Source organism: Haliotis rubra, unplaced genomic scaffold, assembly GCF_003918875.1.
Source record: "Haliotis rubra isolate DU_JTF1 unplaced genomic scaffold, ASM391887v1 Scf575, whole genome shotgun sequence".
Taxonomy (NCBI): Eukaryota; Metazoa; Mollusca; class Gastropoda; order Lepetellida; family Haliotidae; genus Haliotis; species Haliotis rubra.
Window position 1 is genome coordinate 179619 of NW_025767274.1, and position 24521 is coordinate 204139.

The following is a 24521-nucleotide window of genomic DNA, read 5'->3' on the forward strand; positions in this document are numbered from 1 at the left end:
ATAGGTAATTGCTACTTAATTCAGCAACCACGAGTTCACATAGACCTCAAGGTACCAATTTCCAACAGCCTGCGATAACATTTGATAGCGATAATGGCAGTGTGCGAAATAGTTTCCAGATTTTGCTAGCTAGTCGGACTAGTTATGGCTGGAAGTTTCCAGCCTACAAAAAAATTCAACAGCCCGAAATTGTCGGCAAGACACGGGTTTCATCATTAGATGCTAATATGATTAACATGTTTTTATCAGGTCATAATCTTGCATGATTTAAAAGCGTATTAAGTCGAAGAGAGTGCTATATTTACAAAATGACCCCATGAAAATTCACTAGCCAGTCGGGCTGTGAATATGGAGATTTACTAGCCCGACTGTATTTTTACTAGCCACGGGCTTGCGGGCCAGTGGCTATTTCGCACACTGAATACTGGGAACAAAACCCGTTTTTAGTGTGACAAGCAAATGGTTAACCACTAAGCGACCCTACCACCTCTGACAGTAAAGTATTAGTACATGTGTATGGTTTACTTGTGTGTACATGTACAATGGAGACTGTGGTGATAGGATGTGGTGTCCATCTCAGACCCTCATGGCGACTTATCCCATCAAAAGGCTGCCCTGAACAGGGGCAGTAGAGGTGAAATGGGGTATATCTTGATCCAAGAACATTGCATTCATAGGTGTCATGCACTCATGTATTACTCCGCATAGACACAGTACATGTCTTATCCTTTTACTGCTGAGTACCATGCCTTTTATCAGAGTGAGTTTATTTTTATGCCGCTTTTAACAATATTACAGCAGATATGGGTTTCACACACTGTACCCATGTTGGGAATAGAACCCGGGTCTTTGGCATGTTGAGCGAACGCTTTAACCACCAGGCTACTCCATTGTACCCCCTTTATGAGACCTTCTTTAGGTATTAAAGATCAAGGAATCCCACCCCAAACCTTCCCTTTACAGAGGCTAGTATATCAACTGGGCCACAGTCTGTAACACAATTAATTCTTACTTACAAACATGTCAACAGGGAGAACACACATAAAACTAATGGTTGTTTGGTATCAAGTGGCAAGGAATCAAACTCTTACCCTTTTCTACAGGCAACCGCTATAACCACTGGACCACAGAAGTCAGTAACAGATTTAATTCTTGCACACACGTTCTGTTTATTGCAAGACCACAAATAAATCCAAAGTTCTATTCCCTTTACTGTTCAGGAATCCCATCGAGTCCAATATTGCTAAATGTGCTGTCAGTGGCGGATCGGGGGGTTGGGGGTGGTCAGGGGGTTCGAACTACAACACCACCACCCCACCCCACCCCTGAAAGTGACTTAAGACCACATTGAAAATTTTTGGGGGGCGTTGGCAGAGCCAAAGGGGGTTTTAACCCCCTGAACACACACCCCCCCACCCCCTTCAAAATTCCTGGATCCGCCCATGGCTGTCATGTCATTCTGCTCACACAACCATTTCACAATCCAACAAACACGTCATTAACACAATAAAACATTTATTCAGTACCAGATCACTGAGTGTAGATCACACATATTTGTCCAGCTAGCACATCTGTCATTTGTATAGTCATTTGGTAACATGTGACTAAGAATAGTCTTTGCAACAAGTCTACATTTATCAGAAGTCTGAATACATGAACCTCGGGTACCATGGTTACACAAAACTGAATGAATTTAGAAAATGCTTATATCTCTCTGACAGTAACTGTCCAACAATATTTCATATTCATCCTTATTAAAGCATATTCCACATTAAAGTTTTGTACTTTGGGTACATGTTAAATGAAATACTAAAGAGACATAATAAAATCAACATAAATAAAATGAAACAATTTCAAAGATCTGTACAATTGACACAATATTGAAGAGTATATAACAAATGCTTTCTTCAGCCATTAGCTAAATATATAAATTAGGCATAAAAGTAGTCTCATATTTGCACTCCTTGGTTAAAATATATTTGGTAAAAATCGGATCAAATAATGTAAATTTCTTTTTAAGCATCACTGACATTTCCAAATATCCGATGTATGTTTGATTTCATAGCTGACACAGCATTGACAAATTATTGATTTGCTTGTGGGAAATAATATCACAATTGAGCTGTCTACAGCTTCTGCTGGAACAGCCATTCTCCTAGACCAGCTGTGAACTTAGAAAACATGGCAGGCTGGCTATCAGTTGGCGGTGTTGTAAGAAGCCATGTATCTATTTTCTCTTTTTCATCACCATTATCCTTATCTTCATTATCGGATTTCATTAACCAATCAGATTGTGACTTTTTATTGACGTAACTGTGTACAGCATCCCACACTGGACATGGGTCAACTGGAGTGGTCGACAGCGCTGGCTGGGTACCCGTCACCTTCAACCACATGTTACGGTCTTCTTTTCCATGTTTGAACTCAAAATTCAAACCGGTAATTGATGGAGAGTTCTTGTTACGGCCTGGTTGTTTTTCTTTAAGCCAATCATCAGGGTTGGACGAGATGCAGTCAAACATGGGAAACCTCTCTTCTGGATTCTCCTCAAGCTCACCTCCACTGCCCTTCAACCACTGCTCTTTCTCTGTGTCCAAGGATTTCAGGTACCGGGCGAACCCTTCGATCTGAGGCAGGGGAGATAACTTGGGCTTGCTACTGGCAACCTTCAGCCACTTCTTGGGAGACGAGTCAAATCTTGTAAAGTTGAAAGCACAGTTGGGTTGGCATAAACATTCGCTGAAGGAACCACAGGGCTCGTTAGCCTTGCACACGGTAGACGGGACCGACTGATCTTCGTTGCCCGATTTCTTCAACCACTGCAGGGTGTCCTTGGATACATCTCGGAAGTAGCGTTCGAACACCGACTGGCTGCTGCAAGGCATGTTTCCAAGGTTCTCGATCTCCATGGACTTGGTGGAACAAAGACAATCGCTGCACGTGTCTGACTCCTGAAACACAGCAATAAGCAAGGATGTTTGAAGTCAGCTTTTAGCATTATTCCATCTGTATCATAAAGGACCCAAATAACTGACATCACATAATCTACAGAGCCAAGGTGATGGTGAGAAGATTCTTTAACATCAAGCTACCCAATCCAATTGTGGGTGTTCTCTCACTGTTAATAGTAGTTGATAATGTCTACAATAAACAATATTAAATAACACAGTTGATTTCAGACAGTTCTGTCATCAAATCCCTCTGGGTCTCTTTACTAAATTATCTTTCCTGAAAAATCCCGAAATTACAAACAGTGTACATTATGATCTTCAGGTCAGGGCATAATAGTGTTGTTATTGTGGGAATTTTTACTTAAAGGTTTGGATGACACTACTATTTCCAGACTCTTCCAAGCTCACTAAGAAAATGTCATGACACCATACTGTCTGCCAAGACCACCCACCTTCTTCGCATCGCTGATAAGCCAGCGGTCTGGGTCGGAAGGGATATGCCGGAAAAGGTCCAGTACCTCCTTCTCCAGCATCTTCTCACCCCCCAAGGAGCTGGATTTGAGCCACGCCTCCACAGGGCTGGGGAGGGTCAGCTTCTGCTGTGGGTTGAACGTGGGTGCTTTCTCCAATACAGGGAAGGTGGTCATCACAGAATTGCTGGACTTGGAGCTGCCTGCTGCAAGAACAACCATGCCATAATGTCAGGTATTATCTGCATATATTTGGAATATTAGTCCGAGGATCTGCCCTATATTCGGTACAACTTCACGCAAGTATGAACGGATCACCACCTTAGTTTACTGGTTACTACATAAAGGCTTTTCTTTGCAATCTCTGAACTGTTAGACCATAAACAGAGACTTAAAGTACAGATGACTTGATCAATGAGCAGTGTCAGTGATGAAGGAACTTGGTGGAAACATGACATATCACAGGTATAAAATTACATCGAGCAAATACACGCACTAAAAAGCTCTCACATTGTTTGTCAATCTCCAAACAAAACTTTCCTTTTGTCTACAACACAATAGAGGCCAAGCTTACCGTCTCTGTCAATGATCTCAAAGTCTTCGTCCTCCAAGTCAGTGAACTGCTTGATCTGCGAGAGCCAGTTCTGGATGCTTGCATCACCAGACAGCTCACCACGGGTGTCCTGGGCAACAGAGGACGTCTCGCTACGTCGGAGCCAGTCAGACGTGTTGGGGCTGAGGGATGGAAAGGAGAACCTCGGCGCGGACGTGGATGATGTGGTCACCGTGGAGGGACGACAAAGCCAGTCCTCTGGACGCTTCGACAACTTGGGGATGTTGACGCTTATCTGGCAACAAGAAACACAGGAATGTAAAGTATAGACAAACGAAAAATATTAATTTTACATGATTATCAAATGATTATAGTACACATGAAAGTGTGAATGACCAAAGTGCACATAGCTCTCAGTCACATGGCAAGGTAATATAGCTGCTTCAACATCTTAATGACACACATTAACAGTAATCAGGAGATGACCTATCCCCTGCACTGGTGCAGTTTACACAGCGTTGCACCACTAAACCCCACTTTCCATTCAATGCCAGTGGATACCTTCAGTTAAGCAAAGAACAAATAATGTTGTTAAGTTTTCTTCAACATCCTAATTCATTGACTGATTTGCATAGCAGCTTTCAAGAAGAAATATTAAGCAAGCAGCCCAGCTCTGGATATTGGAAGGCAGACAGCACAAGCCGATCATGATATTTTTCAACCAGGAGATAACAACATACCACATGATTTATATAAGTCCCTTGAAATAAGTCCTGTTTTCTTCCAAACACCCTCCATGTTAAAACTTACATTGCTGCTGGCAGTCCTGGCACGATTGACCTCCTCCACAGTCTTGTAGAAGACATGGTGGTCAGCGTCCTCGTACTCCTCAAAGTGGCGAGGCAGGCAGGTGGAAGGGTGTCCATGAGCAACAAAGGCACTCTGTAGAGGGAAGCCTGACGCATCCACACGGCCGTAGTTGAGGATTGTTTCTCGCAGAGTTGACTGGTCGGCCCGGAAGGTGATGTAGGGGCTCTCCTCTGGCTTCAGGTCAGAGATATCAAGTCTGCAATAACAAAGTCATTTTGTTGCTAAACAGAACGAACACGAAATCAATACTCAAAGTATGTAATTTTTTAGTAAAATTGATATTTCATACTTATCTCTCTCTTCTATGCGAATGTTAGTGGAACACTTGAATCCTTTGTAGTTCCCTAAAGCGGACGTAAAAGTACACTCACCCACGAGTTACCTCCCTTTTCCCATGCAAACAGTCATGTGACCAGCCTTACTTGTCACACAAGTTACACAAGTAAGAAGCCTGGCTTGACCATAGATCAAAACCAAACAGGAAGAATAAGAACTTCTCAATTCTCAAATAAATCTTTGCTCTGTATGTTCCAACATATTGTGGGTAGCCTAGTGGTTAAAGCATTCACTCGTCACCCCAAAGACACAGGTTCAATCCCCACATGGGTACAATGTGTGAAGCCCATTTCTGCTGTCCCCTGCCATAATGTTGCTGGAATATTGCTAAAAAGGGTGCAAAACTATGCTCACTCACTCCAATATATTGTAAACATGTTCTACATATCCAGTTCCTTAAGTCTAAATCATAAAGATCATATAGCCTCATGCCATTATGGTTTCAGAGGTAAAGTATGAATGCTCCTTTTAAAATGCCATCGACCAGAAACATCAGCATCTGGGCATTAAAAGCAAACTGTGAAAATGTCACTCACTTTTCCAGGGTCTCAATCAGTCTACTGTCAAGCCCGTCATCCTCGTCTGCCAGACCAAGAGAACTCTGCAGGACTCCCAGGGCCTTGTTCAGCCGGACCTGTTGTTGGTGAAGGACCTCCTCCTTGGTGTTCACCACCAGGTCGACCTGGCTCAGCAGCCACACCTCCCTGTTCCGCAGGGCCTCCAGGTGCCGGCTAACAGATGTGTGGATCTGGGATTTGATCTGGAGGACAAGACAAGACTTGGCTACTTACAGCAATCAATTATAAACTTACATCACAAAACCAAAACTTATTTTTTTCTATATCCAATATCACTCTTTCACTTGAAAGTTCACCACATGTTCAACCACACAATAGCTCGGGACAACACTACAGTTGATTCTATCATATAGTTGCTACTGACTTTTAACTGGAGAATTGATATTGACACTCTTTGTCAAAAATGATGAATACAACAAATGTGGTTTTGTCATAAAATGCTAAGAAATAAAATATAACTCTGGACACCAGACAACCATATGAACCGCAGTGAACTCTTTAAAGTACACTTCTCTAAATTGACAAAATGCCTAACAAAATAATGTCTATATTAGAAGATTACCTATAAATGACATTTTAGCTGTAGTATGAAAGACAGACTTGTATTCCTTCAAGACGTTTTTTAAGCACTGCTGGCTGCCACCTTTGTGAAGAAATTTAATTCCTATGCATTTGATCCTCATTATCAGGAAGTAAGATATTTGGATACTTTTTTCTTGATACCCCAACTGACTGTTTAATCAATTGATGTGTAAATAAGTAGGGGCTAAATCAGTGCTGCAACACAAAGATGACAATACTGATTAACAAACTGCAGCATATTAATAAAGGAACCAATATGAAACATGCTTGAGGAGCAAGTATCAAACAGTCTGATTTTTCTTACCTCGCCAGCATTGTAACTGAGGTGTTTGATGATAGAATTCACATGCTTAATAGCTGATTCCAGCTGCTCAATCTTTTCCTGTGTCTTCTCTGTCATCATGGCAGCAGTCAACACTAGGTATGCGTGATCTGTCAACACAATTCAAATGTTTAGTGAGCATAACCGACAGTTCCCCTATTACCAATACCATTGTTACACATATGAAGTTGTGAAGTTTGATGTAAAACATGTTTAATGCTTCACTCAGCAGACTAATGTTTAGTCTCTGAATGTATATAATTTTGATTGTAACAAATAAACTCATCTAAATTGAAAAGGAGCCCCACAGAGACCCGAGATTCCTGAACCTAGGGAAATCTAGACTTGCTTCATTTAGGGCTTTAGCATTGCAGGGAGGACAAGGCTGTAGGGAAAATAATATGGTTCAGGGACTGGGAGACAGACTACTGACAATGCAGTCATTAATATTGTTAGAAACAAATCAAGCCATCTGGACAGTATGACAAGCAATAATTGAGTCAAAAATCAAACCACTCAATCCATTTGGTTGCTTTCAAGGATCAGTTTCCATGGAAGAAGATATAAAGTGAGTGAGTGGGTTTGCTTGAATGTTGCTTTGAACAGTACTCAGGTTATATCACAGATTATCACCTTAATCTGCGATGAAAGCCCGAAGAGATTCATGTTTTAGACATTTTCCAGCTTGGTGGAACCCACAAGCAAGTGTATGGTGCTGCTAAACTGGGGAACATAATCAGGGTGAACTAGAATTCAAAACAACTAACAGATTTTCAGCTTGCCCAAGGGATACAACTCTGCACGGCCAATTGATACACCTGAGACAATAATGCCACCCTTGCCCTATCAAGTAATCAAGAGGAATTACAAGACTTGCCTGAAGGGAAACAGTAGGATACATGGTATAAGACAATTTGGACTGGGTACAAGATGTTTGAAAGTGTTAAGTAATCAATATCCTGGACCAGGATAACTAGAAATAAACCACCAGCACTCTACACCACCAGTAAGTCAGACAATCACTCAAGTCATGAAACATGATTACCATCTCTATTACATTAGCTGGGATCAAGTGAAAAAAATGTCAAATGAGGCACAGAGACATTAGTTAAAAGGGCCACAAACCCCAGCTCTACCTTTTTCATTAATCCAAAGGATTTACAATAAACTTTGATCCAAAGTGAAACCTCTTGATAAAGATACAGTGCTGATCAACCTTTGATCAATAGGAACACATTTGTGTTGGTGTTCCTACAAAAGTACAATTGCGCAAGTAACAAAGAAACTATTGAAAATGATGCTAAGAGCCTGGACACTTGGTGTGTTCATAACACTTCTGTCCTCAGAAACGTGTTTAGCTAATATCATGAAATGGACTTTCGTTTTCTCTACTGCACAACGGTTTGACAGCCATATCCACAACATATATATTTATGAAGATATTCACTACAATAACCATAGCCTTGGCACCCGCACAGTGATAAGATAATATAACACACGGCATATTTGCACTTTGAAGGGTGTGAATCAGGACTGGTATCATGGTTATGGGTGTTATGATGTGACAGACATCCGGGTACCTTAGAGCGGAACAACGTTATCACATATGACGAAATGTACCCCACCCCGTGATATTATATTTAATATTTTCATATCCGGATCGGGATCACTTGACCGAGAATAATTTATGATAATCACTCCTGGCTGACAATTAAGTCAATTACACTGTCATCTACTTGAAATTGTAAGGGTTCTCAACAACTGGAAATCGAAATAGGTAAAGAAAAGATTTGAAGTTAGAAACAACACAAGCACAATGAATTTATCTTTCCAAGGTCAAGGCCGATCACCATTTCAGGATCACGATTTGCACGTAGAGCTACGACAAAGCAATCGTATGTGAAACCGCCATGAGTTGTTTGTTACTCTTCTCCAATACATAGGTATCAATATGTATTAAGAAAGTGACTGAAACTTAGACTATATTCACAGAGGTGATTATCCTGTGAGATCACGTTTCTATATGACACGTGAAGGTATACCATACAAATGGTGAATGCACCGGCAATGTCGGCCGTTTTCAGTGTTATATAAAACCATACATATCCAAATCAAACAAGATTATACTTAAAACTATTTAACAATATATGATGTAGCATTTGATCGATAGCGAAACGTACATGAAACACTCACCAATGATTCGTGTCTAACTCTCTACAATGTCATGTAATCCTCATTGTAAATACAGCCGAGCATTCGTTATAAATAGACCCCGATTGGGTCTGCCCCAGATTTAGCCAATCAAATCGTTTGTGAGAAACGCGCACTTGTCAATTTATGTAAAGTTAAGTCTCATTGGACAGTGCGATATCAGCAAGGACATTCCTTCGACCAAAGTTTGACACTTGCACAAGATAGATGAAACGGGTTTCAATATAAAAGGTAAAATATTCACAGCACATATACATATGAATGATAAAAATATATATCGTATGAGCTTGAATAACAAAATCGCAACCCTGCCATTTTCACAGACCTCTGTAATTGTGATTATTCATATCAGGTGCACGAAGCACACGTATGGACATATACATTGAGTCAAACGTGTAGCCGTGATATTACATGTGAGTGTGAAATACCCCATCTACGAGTATTTCAATATTAGGCGGCAAGAATTTAGGATCTGAAGATGCGAATCTTGTGTGTTAGGTGGATTAACTACACATGGCTCAGTTCTGTTCTTACCTAATAAGTTTGATTATCAGAAGGTTGCAGAAACCATTTTGTAAGTCACATTTTATTGTGTGTGCACATAAATCAAGTACATGTATTTAGTAACTGTAATTGCATTGCACAGATACAACGTCTCTGTTTCACACAGGACAATAATAACCATGTCTAACTGTTTACAAACCAAGATTAGAGCAGTAAGCATGGAGCAATGTCTCTCTCATCTTATAACCTCACAAAAGCCGCACCACACTCGCCTCTATTGTCACTTAATTAGCTGTATGTCACTCTGCTGTGTTCACATCTCCTTATCCTCATTGTTTGTGTCAACTGGCTTTACCTTATCCCAATTATCATTGTTTTTATAACTTCTTTTTGATCTGTCTTCATTGATTGATTGTATATACATGTACATCTCTGGCTTCCTGTAAATCTGGTATATATAATATGTTTTCTACACCTGTCTTTATCACCAGAAGAAGGGACAAGAAGTAGCCCAGAAACGTTGTGTTATACAATAAAGAAGAAGTTGCCATCCATATACACGTCTTATATATTCACCAACTTATAAATGCCTCTCAAGAATCTCACTCATCTTGAAAGTTTTTACTGTTTCGATATCAAGTTTCTTTTTTTTAAATTGAGGTGAATGGGGTTTTAAAATCTCTGATGTTTATTCTGCCTCTCCCTTCAGATACATATAGAAATGTTACGATAAAAATCAGAGCTTAATTTTTTCTAAATACCTGTGTATGGTGGTTGGTGGGTTATGTCAAGTGTAGTCAACAGTCTCCTGTGGTGGATCCTTCTGTCAGTGGACTAGCAGCTATAGCCTGACTGCATGTGTTGCTTCACAACCAAAGAGTACCTGCCTTTAGTCAAACAGCCAATCCTTGCTCAGGTGGCAGAGAATAGGTCAGTTGTTCACAGGTCTGAACTGGAATTCACTTGTAAAGCCTCAGTTCCAACCAGTTTGTAGTCCTTTCAAATTTTATTCAAATGACAATTCAATTTTGATCACAAGTCATTTGTGACTGAGACTACTCCCCATTTGCAATGCAAACGAAAAATGTTCATCAGGTCATATAACACAGTGCCCCTTGGAGACAGCATAGGTACCACTATTTGCAGAGCAGAGCTGGGTCCCTTGTGCGTGAATGACTATTGTGAGTCCTAGGGTTCGGTAGCTCCATACATGCATGCTACACTGAAGATGTGCATATCCCAGATCTGCATCACATTGGGCTTTTGTCCCACTTTAAGCTGACTTACTGTTCCAAGCTATGTAAAACTAAGTTCACTCACTAAATGTTTATGTTTGCACAAATGCCTTCCCTGTTGGATACACTCATTCTTGGTATCACTGGTCACATTAAGTGAGTTTAGTTTTATGCCGCTTTTAGCAATATTCCAGCAAAATCACAGAGGGGCACACCAGAAGTGGGTTTTACGCATTGTACCCATGTGGGGAATCGACCTGGGTCTTTGGTGTGATGAGCGAACACTTTAACCACTAGGCTACCCCACCGCCTCTGGTCACATTAAATCACAAATGTTCCACAAAGGACATTGATAATAAGGGCAATTCATAGAAAGGTAATTGGCAACATTATTTGAAACTATGAAATATGTTACTAACAAACTTTGATTTCAGATAGACAATATCTGTTCCCTGCTGGATGAGTGCAGCCAGTGAAGATGGGTGGTTTCAACACACATTTTGTGGTCGACAGCAACTCTCAGACTGCTGTGGGGGGTTTCAGCCATCCAAACAAACCCAACTGGATCACAGCCCATGCCATTGCAACTGAATGTAAGTAACCATGGTAACAGTTTAATGCTTAAAATATTGCTTTCTTGACTGATAAAGTTGCTCAAAATCCGGATCGTCATGTCCATTGTTCAAAATTGAGCATAGAAGTCAAGGTTTCCTTTTGGCTTCTGGTTACCTGAACTGAAGACATCTTATTGTATTCAGTTCCCTGTGAATAATATAAAAGAAGTCACACACACTAATTGGACAACTTCCATCTCTACGTACTGAATGTCAGGGAATTCCAGTAATTAATACAGTCAAGTTTATTCACTTTCTGCTCACCTGTAACATCATGAAGTTATCAGGCTGTCATTTTACAAAGCGATGTTAGCCCAAAGGTGATCATACTTACTGAGTTTGGTTTTACGCCGCTTTTAGCAATATTCCAGCAACATCACGGCGGGGGACACCAGAAATGGGCTTCACACATTGTACCCATGTGTGGATTCGAACCCGGGTCTTCGGTGATGAGCCAACACTTTAACCACTAGGCTACCCTACCGCCCATAATGGTGATCATAACTCCTATACGTTAACGTAGACCCACATCAGACAACATCATTCAGTTCTAAGAAAAACTTTCTGAATCTGTCAGTTACTGTCGGGTCATCAGAAACAGCTGCCATAACCCTGACCCGATGAAACAGTTGTAGGTCTCCATGGTTACTGCGCTGATTGACAGGTCCCAAGAAGATTGATGAGGATTTCTTTGAGGGCATGTCACATTTTTTGCAAAAATTAAGTATTTGCCAGATTCATGTGATGTATTCCTATGCCAGGAATGTAAATCAATCTCAACATATCTGTAACATAGCAGCAATTCCTGCTTGAAAACAGTACAAGAACCTGTATCAAAATGTCACTCTCATGAAGTAAAGAAGTAGTTATCCATAAAATTTGTACATAAATATTGAACTTCTCAACTTCTAAAATGCCACTCAAAGAAGTGACTATGAATGTGCAAATTCCATGCATCAGTTTGCTCATAGATTTTTCAATTCATACCTCATTGATCCGAAAATATGTAATCCTTATTTGGAAGAATTTGGTGGTCTGCGCAACATTTCAGGGCAGTATATCTATTTCAAATCACAAGTAGAAATGTTAATTAATCTTTTAAACATTTTATTCTCTAGCATTTTCACATATTACACATGTAGCTGCTGTACAGAGTATATGGGTGGTGGGGCAGCCTAGTGAGTAAGGCGTTCGCTCGTCACGCCAAAGACCTGTGTTTGATTCCCTACATGGACACAGTGTGTGAAGCCCATTTCTGGTGTCCCCCACCGTGATATTGCTGGAATATTGCCAAAAGCGACGTAAAACTAAACTCACTCACTGTACAGAGTATAGTTTCTTTATCATAAGTTCAGCAATGTATAGTGTGATTTTATTTGTTATGTATTTTCATCCGTCTGTGATGTGGCTATGACAGTGGTATAGGTGGTCAGACATGGAACACTCACGTGTCATATGGTCTGCTGTACCAGATACATGTCCTTGAATGTAGCAAGATAACCAGGCACACTGTCTGTGTAGAGAAGACAGGTGACCTCATTACATCAGCTGATTGTTCAATCACAACATGGGCTTGTGCTTGCATACTGAACCAGATTCAGGTTGTTTGAGTGTATCCGATGTCCAGCTGCTTTGTACAAAATATCATGTGCAGATGTTACTGAAACAATGTGGGATATCTTCCACCTTTCATTTTGTTTCAAGTAAATATGAAAGGTCTTCATGTCTGATATTTAAATGAACATGATAACAATTTATAAAAACTTCTTTTTCCCATATTGAAATAATTAAATTGATTACCAAATTATATATACTTGGCAATGCAAATATTTTTTGTCAGACAACCAAAATATATTTTGGTTGGTAAATCACACTTCTCATGCCATCAACAAGGGTGATGGGGAACCTAGTGTTTTGGGCTTTCACTTGTCACTGAAGACCTAGGTATGATTTCCCATATGTTTGAAATATATGAAGCCTTTTCTGATATCACTTCCAAGGACATATTCATTAAAGCAGCATTAAGCTTAACTCACCCACCTGAGGCCTCCAGACAGGTGTGGCAAGTTAGAAACAACACAGAACATTCTGATCAGACCACAAATACTGCATTGTCTTGCATAACTGTGTTTGCTGTTTCACATCTCACTCAGCGTTATTCCATCTGTATGATGAAGTCTGTAAACAATTAGTCTGGACCGGAACAATGGCAGAAAAACGATCTCACACCCTCGAGCCATCAACCTGTGGTTTGCCTGACTTTATAAATGCTGACATTGTCATGGGTAGCCCAGTGGTCTAAGTGTTAAAGTCCCCTGTATGGAGTTCTGTCTGTCCCTTAGCTGCCAGGATCTGGTTTTGGTTTGAAACCCATTCTTTGCATCATGATCTTTCTGTTCATGTCTTCACCTTACATTAATCTGAATATTGAATATCCAAAAAACATGTCACTGCCCTTGAATCAGAGATGCCAACCCTTACGCTTTGGGCGTAATTATTACGATTTTGACCATTAAATTACGCCATTACACTTAATCTGTGAAAATTACGCTTTTCTACCCGATTTGCGAAAATCGATAAAGTGGATAAAATTTCACAGGGAATACTTTTCGTAACGCAGTAGTGCAGGGGTTCAGAAATGGCCTTACACCGATGGGAATCGCTTACTCTTAGCGGCTCATTCAAATTAACTTGTAAGGAATTAAAGTATTTTGTGTCACCTGACCAACAATTTTTGATGTATGGAACTGCATAATGATTGGTCACGTGTATTTCTGTCTAGAATCTTTCCTATTCATGTGAATAAACCTTTTTAAAAGTATTTTTTATAAAGTTATCACCTTTCACTATGTAAGTGTTTTAGGTATTACACTTTTTAGGTCCAAATTACACTTTTTGACCTCCAGTATTACACTTAGGCCCAAAATAGGGTTGGCATCTCTGTTGAATTATAGCATGTCAGGTTTCAAAACTTCTTGTAATTTTAGGTAACTTAATAATGGGAAGGTTAAAATAGGTTCCTTGTGCATAAACGGCACTTGTAGAAGTAATATTTTGTTCAGTGAATGCACCTTCTGATTGTTTTTGTTGTATCATGCCAGTGATTTATGTACTTTCAAATGCTCAGGGGTGTTGTAGCCTAGTGGTTAAATTATTATCATATGGTATTTGTATGGCGCCAATATCCAGCTCAGCTGCTCTGCTTTGTTTCTCCCTCGATCATTGGATGTCAGTCTCAATGGGTCATCGTATCTCCACTCCCTGGGGATCATACAACTCTTGTCGTGTCTTTAAAGCATTCACTCATCATGCCAAAGACCACAGTTCAATTCCTCACATGTATACAATGTGGGAAGCCCATTTCTGGTGTCCCCTGTGTCATGATATTGCTGGAATTGTGCTAAAATCGCCATATAACCATACTCACTCACTCACTCACTCACTTACCAGCCAACACACCCACTCGCTCGCTCACTTCACCAGCCAACACACCCACACTCACTCCTCTCACTCACCCACTCACACCAGCCACACACACCCACTCACTCACTCACCAGCCAACACACCCACTCAGCCACTCACACCCACAACACACACTCACTCACTCAGCCAACACACCCACTCACTCACTCACCAGCCAACACTCGCTACTCACTCCTCACTCACTCACTCACCACCAACACACCCACTCACTCACCAGCCAACACACTCCACTCACTCTCAGCCAACACACCCCTCACTCACTCACCAGCCAGCCTCACTCCTCTCTCATCCTACTCACTCACTCACTCACTTGAAAGCTCTTATAACAAAGGACATACCTCGTTGTCAGTAGGCATGCCCAGTGTGCTCTTGAATATATTCTACCCCTGTACGTGCTACATGGCAGCTTTCAAAAGATATCTTGATAATGGGAAGATTAAGATATGTTTTTTGTACCTTTTTAATGTTTTTATTGAAATGCTCAAATCACAACAGACACACCTAGCTGTCAGCAGATATGCCCAGTGTGCACATGGATATATTCTATCCGTGTACATGCCACAGGTGTGTGAAAGCTCAGAGGGTCCGATAGATATGTGTGTCCCTGACTGGGTGTTGACAGATGCACATGCCAGATAGGTGGGCCAGGGGTTCATCCCAGGTACAGGATGTACTTGTGTAACAGTGGGGGAGTGATATCTCACAGATCAGACAACAACGTTAACTGTAAACACTTGATCAACAACAGTCACTTATGTTACCTGTCTTGTTTTTCATTCAGTGATCTGTATCTCAGACAAGGTACAAGGATCAGGGCCCCCCTCAACAAAGATATCTTAGCGCTAAGACGATTGTAACTCCAATACTTTAGAGGCACTATGTCACACCACACTTCTCTAAAACTAATAATTAATAATGCATTTATCTCAATAGTACTAACTATCAGCCCTCAGGGAAGCTACCTCATAATTTATTCCCAAAAGAATTACGTATTAGATTACAATGTTAGATTAAAAAGTAAGAATGAATTAATGCAACATTGAATTAATGCTCTCGCGCCCTCTACCAGCCGAATATTATTTCAAGCGAACCCCACAGAGTTATGTCCCTTGGAGCGCTCTTTACGAATATCCTATGCACAACTTGTGATTGAAACCAGTTCCGAAAACACCAGCAACACCACATGCGACAGTTTTCTCTGTTTGGAAGCTGTTAGCCTCGAGGTTTCAATTATTGATTTCAGATAAGTTGTGAGGGATAATAAGTCTTTTATTGCATCAATAGGAAGCTAAAGTGAGTGCATATGCCCAAATATATATAATATGGGCCAAACTGTGTGACATTATGCCTTTAACCTAAGTTACGCCAGTCCTAGCATTACAATGGCTTTTTGGAATGTCAGTCAGTTCTATTCAGTTGACAATATTTTATTCATTTTTAACACTTTGAGTTGAATGAAAATGTTATGTTTGCATGATACATATTGTTGTTCAGTGTGTGCTTTTGATTTCCTCCCCATGAAGATTTTGATGCAATGAAATAGTAAAAGGTGTGCCATAGGCACTGGTCATATGTTCTTTTGATAATTGGGACGTTGTTCTGTAAAATCATGCAGGTGGATAGGATGAATGATAAAGCAAATATTCTTTAAATTATCCATAATTCTTTGAAAAACGTCATCACTTATGGCTTTCCATCTACATTAAGGTCACATGCTGTTACATAACTGAAATACTGCTCCACTCATTTTCTTATTATCTCACTTGCTATCCAGCTCACTCACTCAATCAATCACTCATCATCCTACTCATTCACTCACTCACCCACCCAGTCATTCACCAGCCAACACACACACTCATTCCCCCCCTCACTCACTCACTCACTCACCATCCTACTCATTCATGCACACACTCTTTCACCCATCCACTCACTCATTCATTCACCCACCCACTCATTCACCAGTCAACAGACACTCACTCACTCACTCCCTCAGTTCCTATTGTCAACTACAGTTCACCACAACTTCATGTATCTTCAGAGAACATTGATTACCTCCTGGTTTCCTAATTGAAAGCCACGTTTGTGAAGACATGTGGGTTATATATTGAATGTTCTTCATGATGGTTAAATATGCTCAATAGATAAGGAAGCTCAAGGACTAATGACACATACCTCTATATCTTCAGAGGATGTTAAGGTCAACCGTGAACAATAGGGTTTTGTTGGTTGGAATGTGAATCACCATCAAGGACCAGCCAAGGATTCATGCCCAGTTTGGAGCACTACATCTTCTCCAGGGATAAGATTGGGAATGAGGCAGTTCGTATTCCCAATTTATTAAATAAACGAAAAGTCAAAATAATTATGTCAGAATATTTAATACACCAAAACCGAAACAAAACAGTAAACCCAATGAAAATTCCCCCACTGCACATTCACCGAAAGTGTAAATGTTAACTAAGCTTCTATTCTTCTGTGTAAATGTCTTCCCGATAATGGAAGCAATCTAATAAGTAATTTGTAACTCCTGGCTGGAGCTCAATATGGATGTCTTTGCCCCTCAGCAATATGTCTAACAATATTGCCGATGTTGAACTGATTAAAGCTGTCGTCAGCTTTAACCACAAAAATGCATGAGATTTAAAAACCCATGTGCATATACGCCTAGCGACAGATGTATTCGGGCGCGCTGACCTAGGCTAAAAAATGAAAACATCTGATTCCGTCTGTTCAAAGATTATACGTAGATTTGGTTTCTAAAATGTTTTTTCTATGATCTCGTTGGGGACAGTAGGGTAGTCCAGCGATCATAGCATTCACTCATCATGCCGAAGGCCTGGGTTCGATTCCCCACATGGTACAATGTGTGAAGCCCATTTCTGGAATAATGCAAAACGCCAAACTAAACTCACTCTTTGAAAGATTTGTATATTTTTTCTCCCATGGTTGTTCAGATGACATTAATGGACTAAAAATTATTGGATATTAGAATGTCTTAGGTGTATGTGTGTTTTTTTGGGGGGTGGTTGAGTATTTTTTTTGCCAAACATTTTTAGCCAGAAAATGTAGGGAAGATACGTTATTCATGTTAGTGATGACTATTCCTTATTCTAAACTCACAATCTAGGGATAAAGAGGCCAGGCACACTTAATATTGCTGATAATTATACATATAGAACATGTGGAAATTGTTCAATGCCTATAAACTGGTAGCCAAAAAAAACCCTCACAAGTGAGGGTTTGTGTAGATGGTCCCTGTGTGTTATCATTGCCATGTTGTTGACATACTGCTGTTTATCAAGTCACAAGACCTACTAGTAGTCTATTTATGGCACAGCTGAACTGTGTCTGAGACGGTTATGACACAGCAAGGCCTGTGTGAGATAAGACTGTTGCCTGTACTAATGGAGTGTATTTTGTGTAACATTTATCACGTGTCATAACAATCAGTAAAAAATGAGTTATTTTCTAAATGTGTTGGTTATGCAATGACTTAGTATACCATCTATGAATGTTTTTCTGCATTTTATTACCAAATGATTTCCTACCATAACTTTCACATTCAAGAGTACTTTTTGCTAATTAAAAAGTCATAGTCATACAAAAACATAACTATCAGTTTGTGTCATGAGTTTCACCACAAATATTGTAAACTAGGTGTAAACTAGCCATAGTATATAGAAGGCATAGAACTTGTCCTCACCATAAGGAGTAGGTATTATGATAGATGTAGAACTTGTTATGTCTATAAGGACATCCGTGCAAAGGCAAGAACTACATGGCAGTCATTATCCTCACCATAAGGACATCCGTACAATAGGCAAGAAGTACAACTTATCCTCACCATTAGGACTGCCATGTAGTATACAAAGTGAAGAACTTGTCCTCACCATAAGGACAACAATGTAGTATAGAAAGTGAAGAACTTGTCCTCACCATAAGGACAACCATGTAGTATACAAAGTGAAGAACTTGTCCTCACCATAAGGACAACCATGTTGTATACTAGAAGTCAAACTTGTCCTCACCATAAGGACAACCATGTGGTATACAAAGTGAAGAACTTGTCCTCACCATAAGGACAACCATGTAGTATACAAAGTGAAGAACTTGTCCTCACCATAAGGACAACCATGTAGTATACTAAAAGTGAAGAACTTGTCCTCACCATAAGGACAACCATGTTGTATGCTAGAAGTCAGACTTGTCCTCACCATAAGGACAACCATGTAGTATACAAAGTGAAGAACTTGTCCTCACCATTAGGACAACCATGTAGTATACAAAGTGAAGAACTTGTCCTCACCATAAGGACAACCATGTTGTATACAAAGTGCAGAACTTGTCCTCACCATAAGGACAACCATGTAGTATACAAAGTGAAGAACTTGTCCTCACCATAAGGACAACCATGTAGTATACAAAGTGAAGAACTTGTCCTCACCATAAGGACAACCATGTAGTATACAAAGTGAAGAACTTGTCCTCACCATAAGGACAACCATGTAGTATACAAAGTGAAGAACTTGTCCTCACCATGGGACAACCATGTAGTATACAAAGTGAAGAACTTGTCCTCACCATAAGGACAACCATGTAGTATACAAGGTGAAGAACTTGTCCTCACCATCAACCATGTAGTATCCGTGTCATACCAAAAGACGTTAAAATTTGGTACTTGTTGGTCCCTGCCTGATTTCGGCATTAATGGGTACAACAAGGACTGGTCGGTTGGGAGTCATGTATAATGTGTCTGAGTGGGGGTATTCATGCTTCACTGCAGCATGGTATCTCGGTGGGCTAGCACTATAAAATCACTTGTCCTCACCATAAGGACAACCATGTAGTATACAAAGTGAAGAACTTGTCCTCACCATAAGGACAACCATGTTGTATGCAAAGTGAAGAACTTGTCCTCACCATAAGGACAACCATGTTGTATGCTAGAAGTCAAACTTGTCCTCACCATAAGGACAACCGTGTTGTATACTAGAAGTCATACTTGTCCTCACCATAAGGACAACCGTGTTGTATAGTAGCAGTCAAACTTGTCCTCACCATAAGGACAGCTGTGTAGTGTAATAATTTATATACCTGTTATGACTGAAATATTTTCATAAGATAACAAACATTTATGGACTTGGCTTTTCATGATTGCCACGTATAAATCTCCTCCAAGGCCAGTATGGCCTGCAGAGTAACCTATGATGTGATAGAGGTAATAAATTCTGCTAAATGGTTATATACAATGTCATATGATCACAGCATGACGTGTTGGGTGTAATAATCCTCCTTTTATTATTTCCTTATTTATAAACCACATATCAGTCACATGCAGGTAACACTTACCGCAACAGGGAAGACTTCTCATGTGATGGGGAAACCCTGGTCACCATTTCTGAAGTGGTACACGGAGTGGAAGTGACAGTAAAATTTACGCTGATGTTATTAGCACACAATCTTTTTAAGGGATGTAACCACTTGTGGAACGTAATGACTCACTATCATATGTTATGTTATAAGCAATCATGTGTGAAAGTCAGCTGAGATGGCTTGTACTTTCCATGATCATATACAGTTTCAGGAATTATTAAATGGTGGAGACTTCCTGGCACTGTCTGAGTTTTACAGACTGCACCAATTACAGTGTACCAGTTTATAAAGTGCACCAACCATGTTGTCTCAATTTCACATGTTGCACCAATAAACATTTGTTTCACAGACACATTGCACCAACTACAATGTTCCAGTTTCACACATTACACCAAATATACTGTTTCAGTTTCACATGTTGCACCAATTACAATGTTCCTGTTTCAAATATTGCACCAAATATACTGTTTCAGTTTCACATGTTGCACAAATTACAGTGTTCCAGTTTCACAGATTGCACCAATTACAATATTCTGTTTCAGTTTTCAGTTTCCACCATATGTTGCATCAACTACTGTCTTCCTGTTTCAAATGTTGCACCAATTATAATGTTCCCGTTCCACACATTGCACAAAACATACTGTTTCAGTTTCATATGTTGCACCAATTACAATGTTTCAGTTTCACATGTTACACCAATTACAATATTCCAGTTTGACATGTTGCACCAATTACAATGTTTCAGTTTCACATGTTACACCAAATATACTGTTTCAGTTTCATATGTTGCACCAATTACAATGTTTCAGTTTCACATGTTACACCAATTACAATATTCCAGTTTGACATGTTGCACCAATTACAATGTTTCAGTTTCACACATTACACCAAATATACTGTTTCAGTTTCACATGTTGTTCCAGCACATGTTACACCAACATACAATGTTTCAGTTTCACCATGTAGCACCACAATACAATGTTTCAGTTTCACAATGTTTCAGTTTCACACATTAGCACCAAATATACTGTTTCAGTTTCATATGTTGCACCAATTACAATGTTTCCAGTTTCACATGTTACACCACAATATTCCAGTTTGACACCAGTTTCACATGTTAGCACCAATTACAATGTTTCAGTTTCACATGTTACACCAATTACAATGTTCCAGCTCCACACATTGCACCAAACATGCTGATTCAGTTTCACATGTTGTACCAGTTACAATGTTTCAGTTTCACATGTTGTACCAGTTACAATGTTTCAGTTTCACATGTTGCACCAATTACAATGTCAAGTTTCACATGTTGCACCAGTTACAATGTCAAGTTTCACATGTTGCACCAGTTACAATGTCAAGTTTCACATGTTGCACCAGTTACAATGTCAAGTTTCACATGTTGCACCAGTTATAATGTATAGGTTTTAGACACCACAGGACTGGCACCAGCCTTGCTCCAAGGCTGCACTGAAGGCTAAGCTCTTAGATGTATAGTAATTCTATCTTTTATAGAGGCAAGTCTAGATAAGCGGACAGTACAAGGATGCCAGTCTGTTAGAGGGATATTTATATTTTTTAGAAAATATCATTGAAACTATTAATTACTACCTGAGAGACTTGTGCAAGTCTAGACTGACACTGTCTCAGGACATTGCGCCACTACTACTGTCAAGACCTTTGCTGGACATAGAGCCAGACCATTGAACATTGTCTCACCTTGGGAAGGCTATTCCACTGCAAATGTGATGTTCCCCCTCAGGGATATTCTGTCCCAGTTAAGGCATCTCTTATACAACTTGATATAAGAGCTATTTTTCTTGACTTGACTTAACTTAACCTGATTTAGCCGACATTTCAGTCTGTCATTAACCAGAATGTAACTTCTGTGCAAGAGGTCCTTTTGTTTTATCATTATGCATGAATTTGAAGTGAATTACCCTAAGCTTATGACTTGCTCAGTTATTTAGGGCTCAAAGGTTCGCTGTGAAAAATTTTCATTGAACAATAGTTCAAATACCGGATTTGTATTGATAATATGTCCTTGCTTGTTGGGACATGGCCAATGTTGTTGGTTCAATCAGTATGGTAATGGTCTGTGAATTGAGCCACCTATGTACTTTCATCGCCAGTCAAACAGAATAATTTATTGAATCTTTAGCCTTTTTATTTCAGTAAAAATTAAAACTTTTAACATTTTAAGTTAATTAAATTACAAATTGCCAAAAAGTGTGTTTTACCAACAGGATGTAAATCCCCAATGTTACAAAATATACCATTGGCATATAAATATTTACGGTACTACAAATATTTAGTTCCGTCATTTGGAAGACTAATAGTTAATCTCCCAGTATTTGTTATGGGATATGGGTGATGTTGTCACTATATTTTTCTATATATTGAATACACTCCTGTGTGTTTCTGTGAATCAATAAGCAAGATATATTCAGTTGACTTCAAGATGATTGCATCTGTTTTAGTGGGGTAGCCTAATGGTTGAAGAGTATGCTCGTCAAGCCAAAGACCCAGGACACAAGGGTACAGAGTGTTAAGTCCATCTCCCGTGTACCCTGATGCGATATTGCTGAAAGTGGCATAAATCCATTCCAACTTACTGTACATTTGCCCCAAGACATATATTTGATTACGTGAGTGACTTCCTTAGATCGATGTCAATGCTGTTGATCTTTGGATGGTCTGGTCCAGACTCGATTATTTACAGACTGCAGCCATATATCTGGAATATTGCTGAGTGACGCGTTAAACAACAAACCAACCAAACTTGAGTGGCTAAAGTGAGTGAGTGACATTAGTTTTATGCCGCACTCAGCAATATTCCAGCTACATAGCGGCGGTCTGTAAATAATCGAGTCTGGACCCGACAATCCAGTGATCAACAGCAGGAGAGTGGCTAAAGAGTGAGGGGCATGTGCAACTATATTCACACGCTTCATGCTCAGGCAGCTGACTCAGTGTACTCGCTATGTAGAGTTCTCAAACATCCTTGTCAGTGTTGTTATCAAAGTGGGACAGTGGGGTAACTTGGTGGTTAAGGTGTTAAGGTTTGATTCCCAACATCGGTGCAATGTATGAAGCCCACGATATCCTCCGCTGTGTTAGTGCTGGAATATTGCTAAAGGCCGAATAAAACCTCTTTCTATCCTTCATTAAAATTTTAGGTCTTGAGATTCTTAGCCATGGTATAAATCAGTTAGCTCACCCTGACCTCTATAACAATCACATGGTCCAACCTGGTCACATACTGGGCATGAAAGGACTACAGATAAATATGTATGCTAGATAATGAGCAACAAACACGTGTGGAGGTAACACGTGCTGTCTAAATGCCTCCGTATCTCCTGTGGAATGACTTTATCACTCAGTGATGTCACCTGAAGTTGGCACTGTGCCCATTTCCAGTCTAGGTCTCGTTTAGGTGTTGAGAAGTGTTTGTATCTCTCAATTCATCTCCATGTAGGAGACGACTAACGGGATCAGTTAGTCAGGTTTTCTGACTTGATCGATACATGTCATCATATCCCAATTGTGTAGATCGATGCTCATGCTGTTGATCACTGTAATGTCTGGTCCAGACTTGATTATTTACATACCGCAGCTATACAGCTGGAATATTGCTGAGTGTGGCGTTAAACAACAAACTAACCAATCTTCATTTCCATATGTAAGTTTGAATTAATATTATAAAAAAACAGAAAATGTGTTTGCTCCAGTTAACAATACTGTAAATATATCATCACAGACTGTAAGTAACTGAGCCTGGACCAGACAAACCCGTGATTGATAATATGAACAACCTCCATGCCATCCAGGTACCAGTCAATCAATGAAGTCACCAAGCACAACCATCCTGATTTTTTGTTTCAAACATGAAATGTCCTGTATCTCTTTTACAGTAAATATCAGCCGTGGGAAAATGCTTGACTCTTATACCCTCACACACACTGATTTTAAACAAAGTTGCTGATGTTTCTAGTATGAGTGAATCAAACTTTTAATTAATGTTCATATTGATCAATACCTACAGATGATTCTTTAACAGTAGAACTCACCTATATTCCAACTGAAGAAATATCCTTCATATAAGGGACCGTTCATAATTTATGGCTAGGGGGAGTGATGATGATTTTTATAGAGAAGCATGTACAATGTGAATGACCCCCCCTAAAATGTATGTACAAAGTAAGTACATGTCAAGTACAAAGTGACCCCCTAGAAACGTGTACAAAATTGATGACTCCCCAGAACAAAATGGGTGACCCCCCCTCCCCAGAACAAAATGGGTGAAAAGCATCATCATCACCACCACCCACCCCCCAAGCCATAAATTATGAATGGTCCCTAAGTCTGTATGCCTCTGTTGCCTCTCATTAAACGTCCACTGCACCAATATGCCATCAGCAAGAATGTGTCATCAGCTG

General features: G+C 39.8%; 2 protein-coding genes across 10 annotated transcripts in view; one reads left to right on the plus strand and one right to left on the minus strand.

The window, feature by feature from the left end:
• Nucleotides 1-1498: 1498 nt before the first annotated feature.
• On the minus strand, nt 1499-20095 carry LOC124254551 (nuclear receptor coactivator 4-like). Of its 5 annotated transcripts, none has more exons than XM_046688370.1 (7): nt 20059-20095; nt 6645-6772; nt 5717-5940; nt 4785-5040; nt 3996-4269; nt 3404-3624; nt 1499-2951 (listed from the first exon to the last, which is right to left on the minus strand). In XM_046688370.1, the coding sequence occupies exons 1-7, from the start codon at nt 20078-20080 to the stop codon at nt 2127-2129; spliced, it is 1950 nt and encodes a 649-aa protein (XP_046544326.1). In that variant the 5' UTR covers nt 20081-20095; the 3' UTR covers nt 1499-2126. The 5 variants fall into 5 exon arrangements, with proteins under 5 accessions (XP_046544326.1, XP_046544324.1, XP_046544329.1 ...); XM_046688368.1 differs by having other exon boundaries at nt 3404-3627; XM_046688373.1 differs by lacking the exon at nt 20059-20095 and adding an exon at nt 10139-10261 and having other exon boundaries at nt 3404-3627.
• Nucleotides 7151-24521, plus strand: part of LOC124254552 — a 28324-nt gene continuing 10953 nt past the window's right edge. Inside the window, exons 1-2 of one of the 5 annotated variants that reach the window (XM_046688376.1) lie at nt 7151-7566; nt 11047-11205. In XM_046688376.1, the coding sequence (XP_046544332.1) occupies nt 11091-11205 (115 nt within the window). In that variant the 5' untranslated portion in view covers nt 7151-7566; nt 11047-11090. Of the gene's footprint in view, nt 7567-9018; nt 9105-10171; nt 10308-11046; nt 11206-24521 lie in introns of those variants that run through there. The other 4 variants (XM_046688374.1, XM_046688377.1, XM_046688378.1 and 1 more) reach the window with 4 other exon arrangements.

Bases quoted from the DNA above. Each gene is read 5' to 3' on its own strand.
- LOC124254551 (XM_046688368.1), bottom strand. From the start codon at position 20,080: ATGAGAAGTCTTCCCTGTTGCG. The intron at 5,941-6,644 runs GTAAGAAAAATC...CTTGTCCTCCAG, and splicing joins TCAGTTACAATGCTGGCGAG to ATCAAATCCCAGATCCACAC. The intron at 3,628-3,995 runs GTAAGCTTGGCC...TTGTTCTTGCAG, and splicing joins TGAGATCATTGACAGAGACG to CAGGCAGCTCCAAGTCCAGC.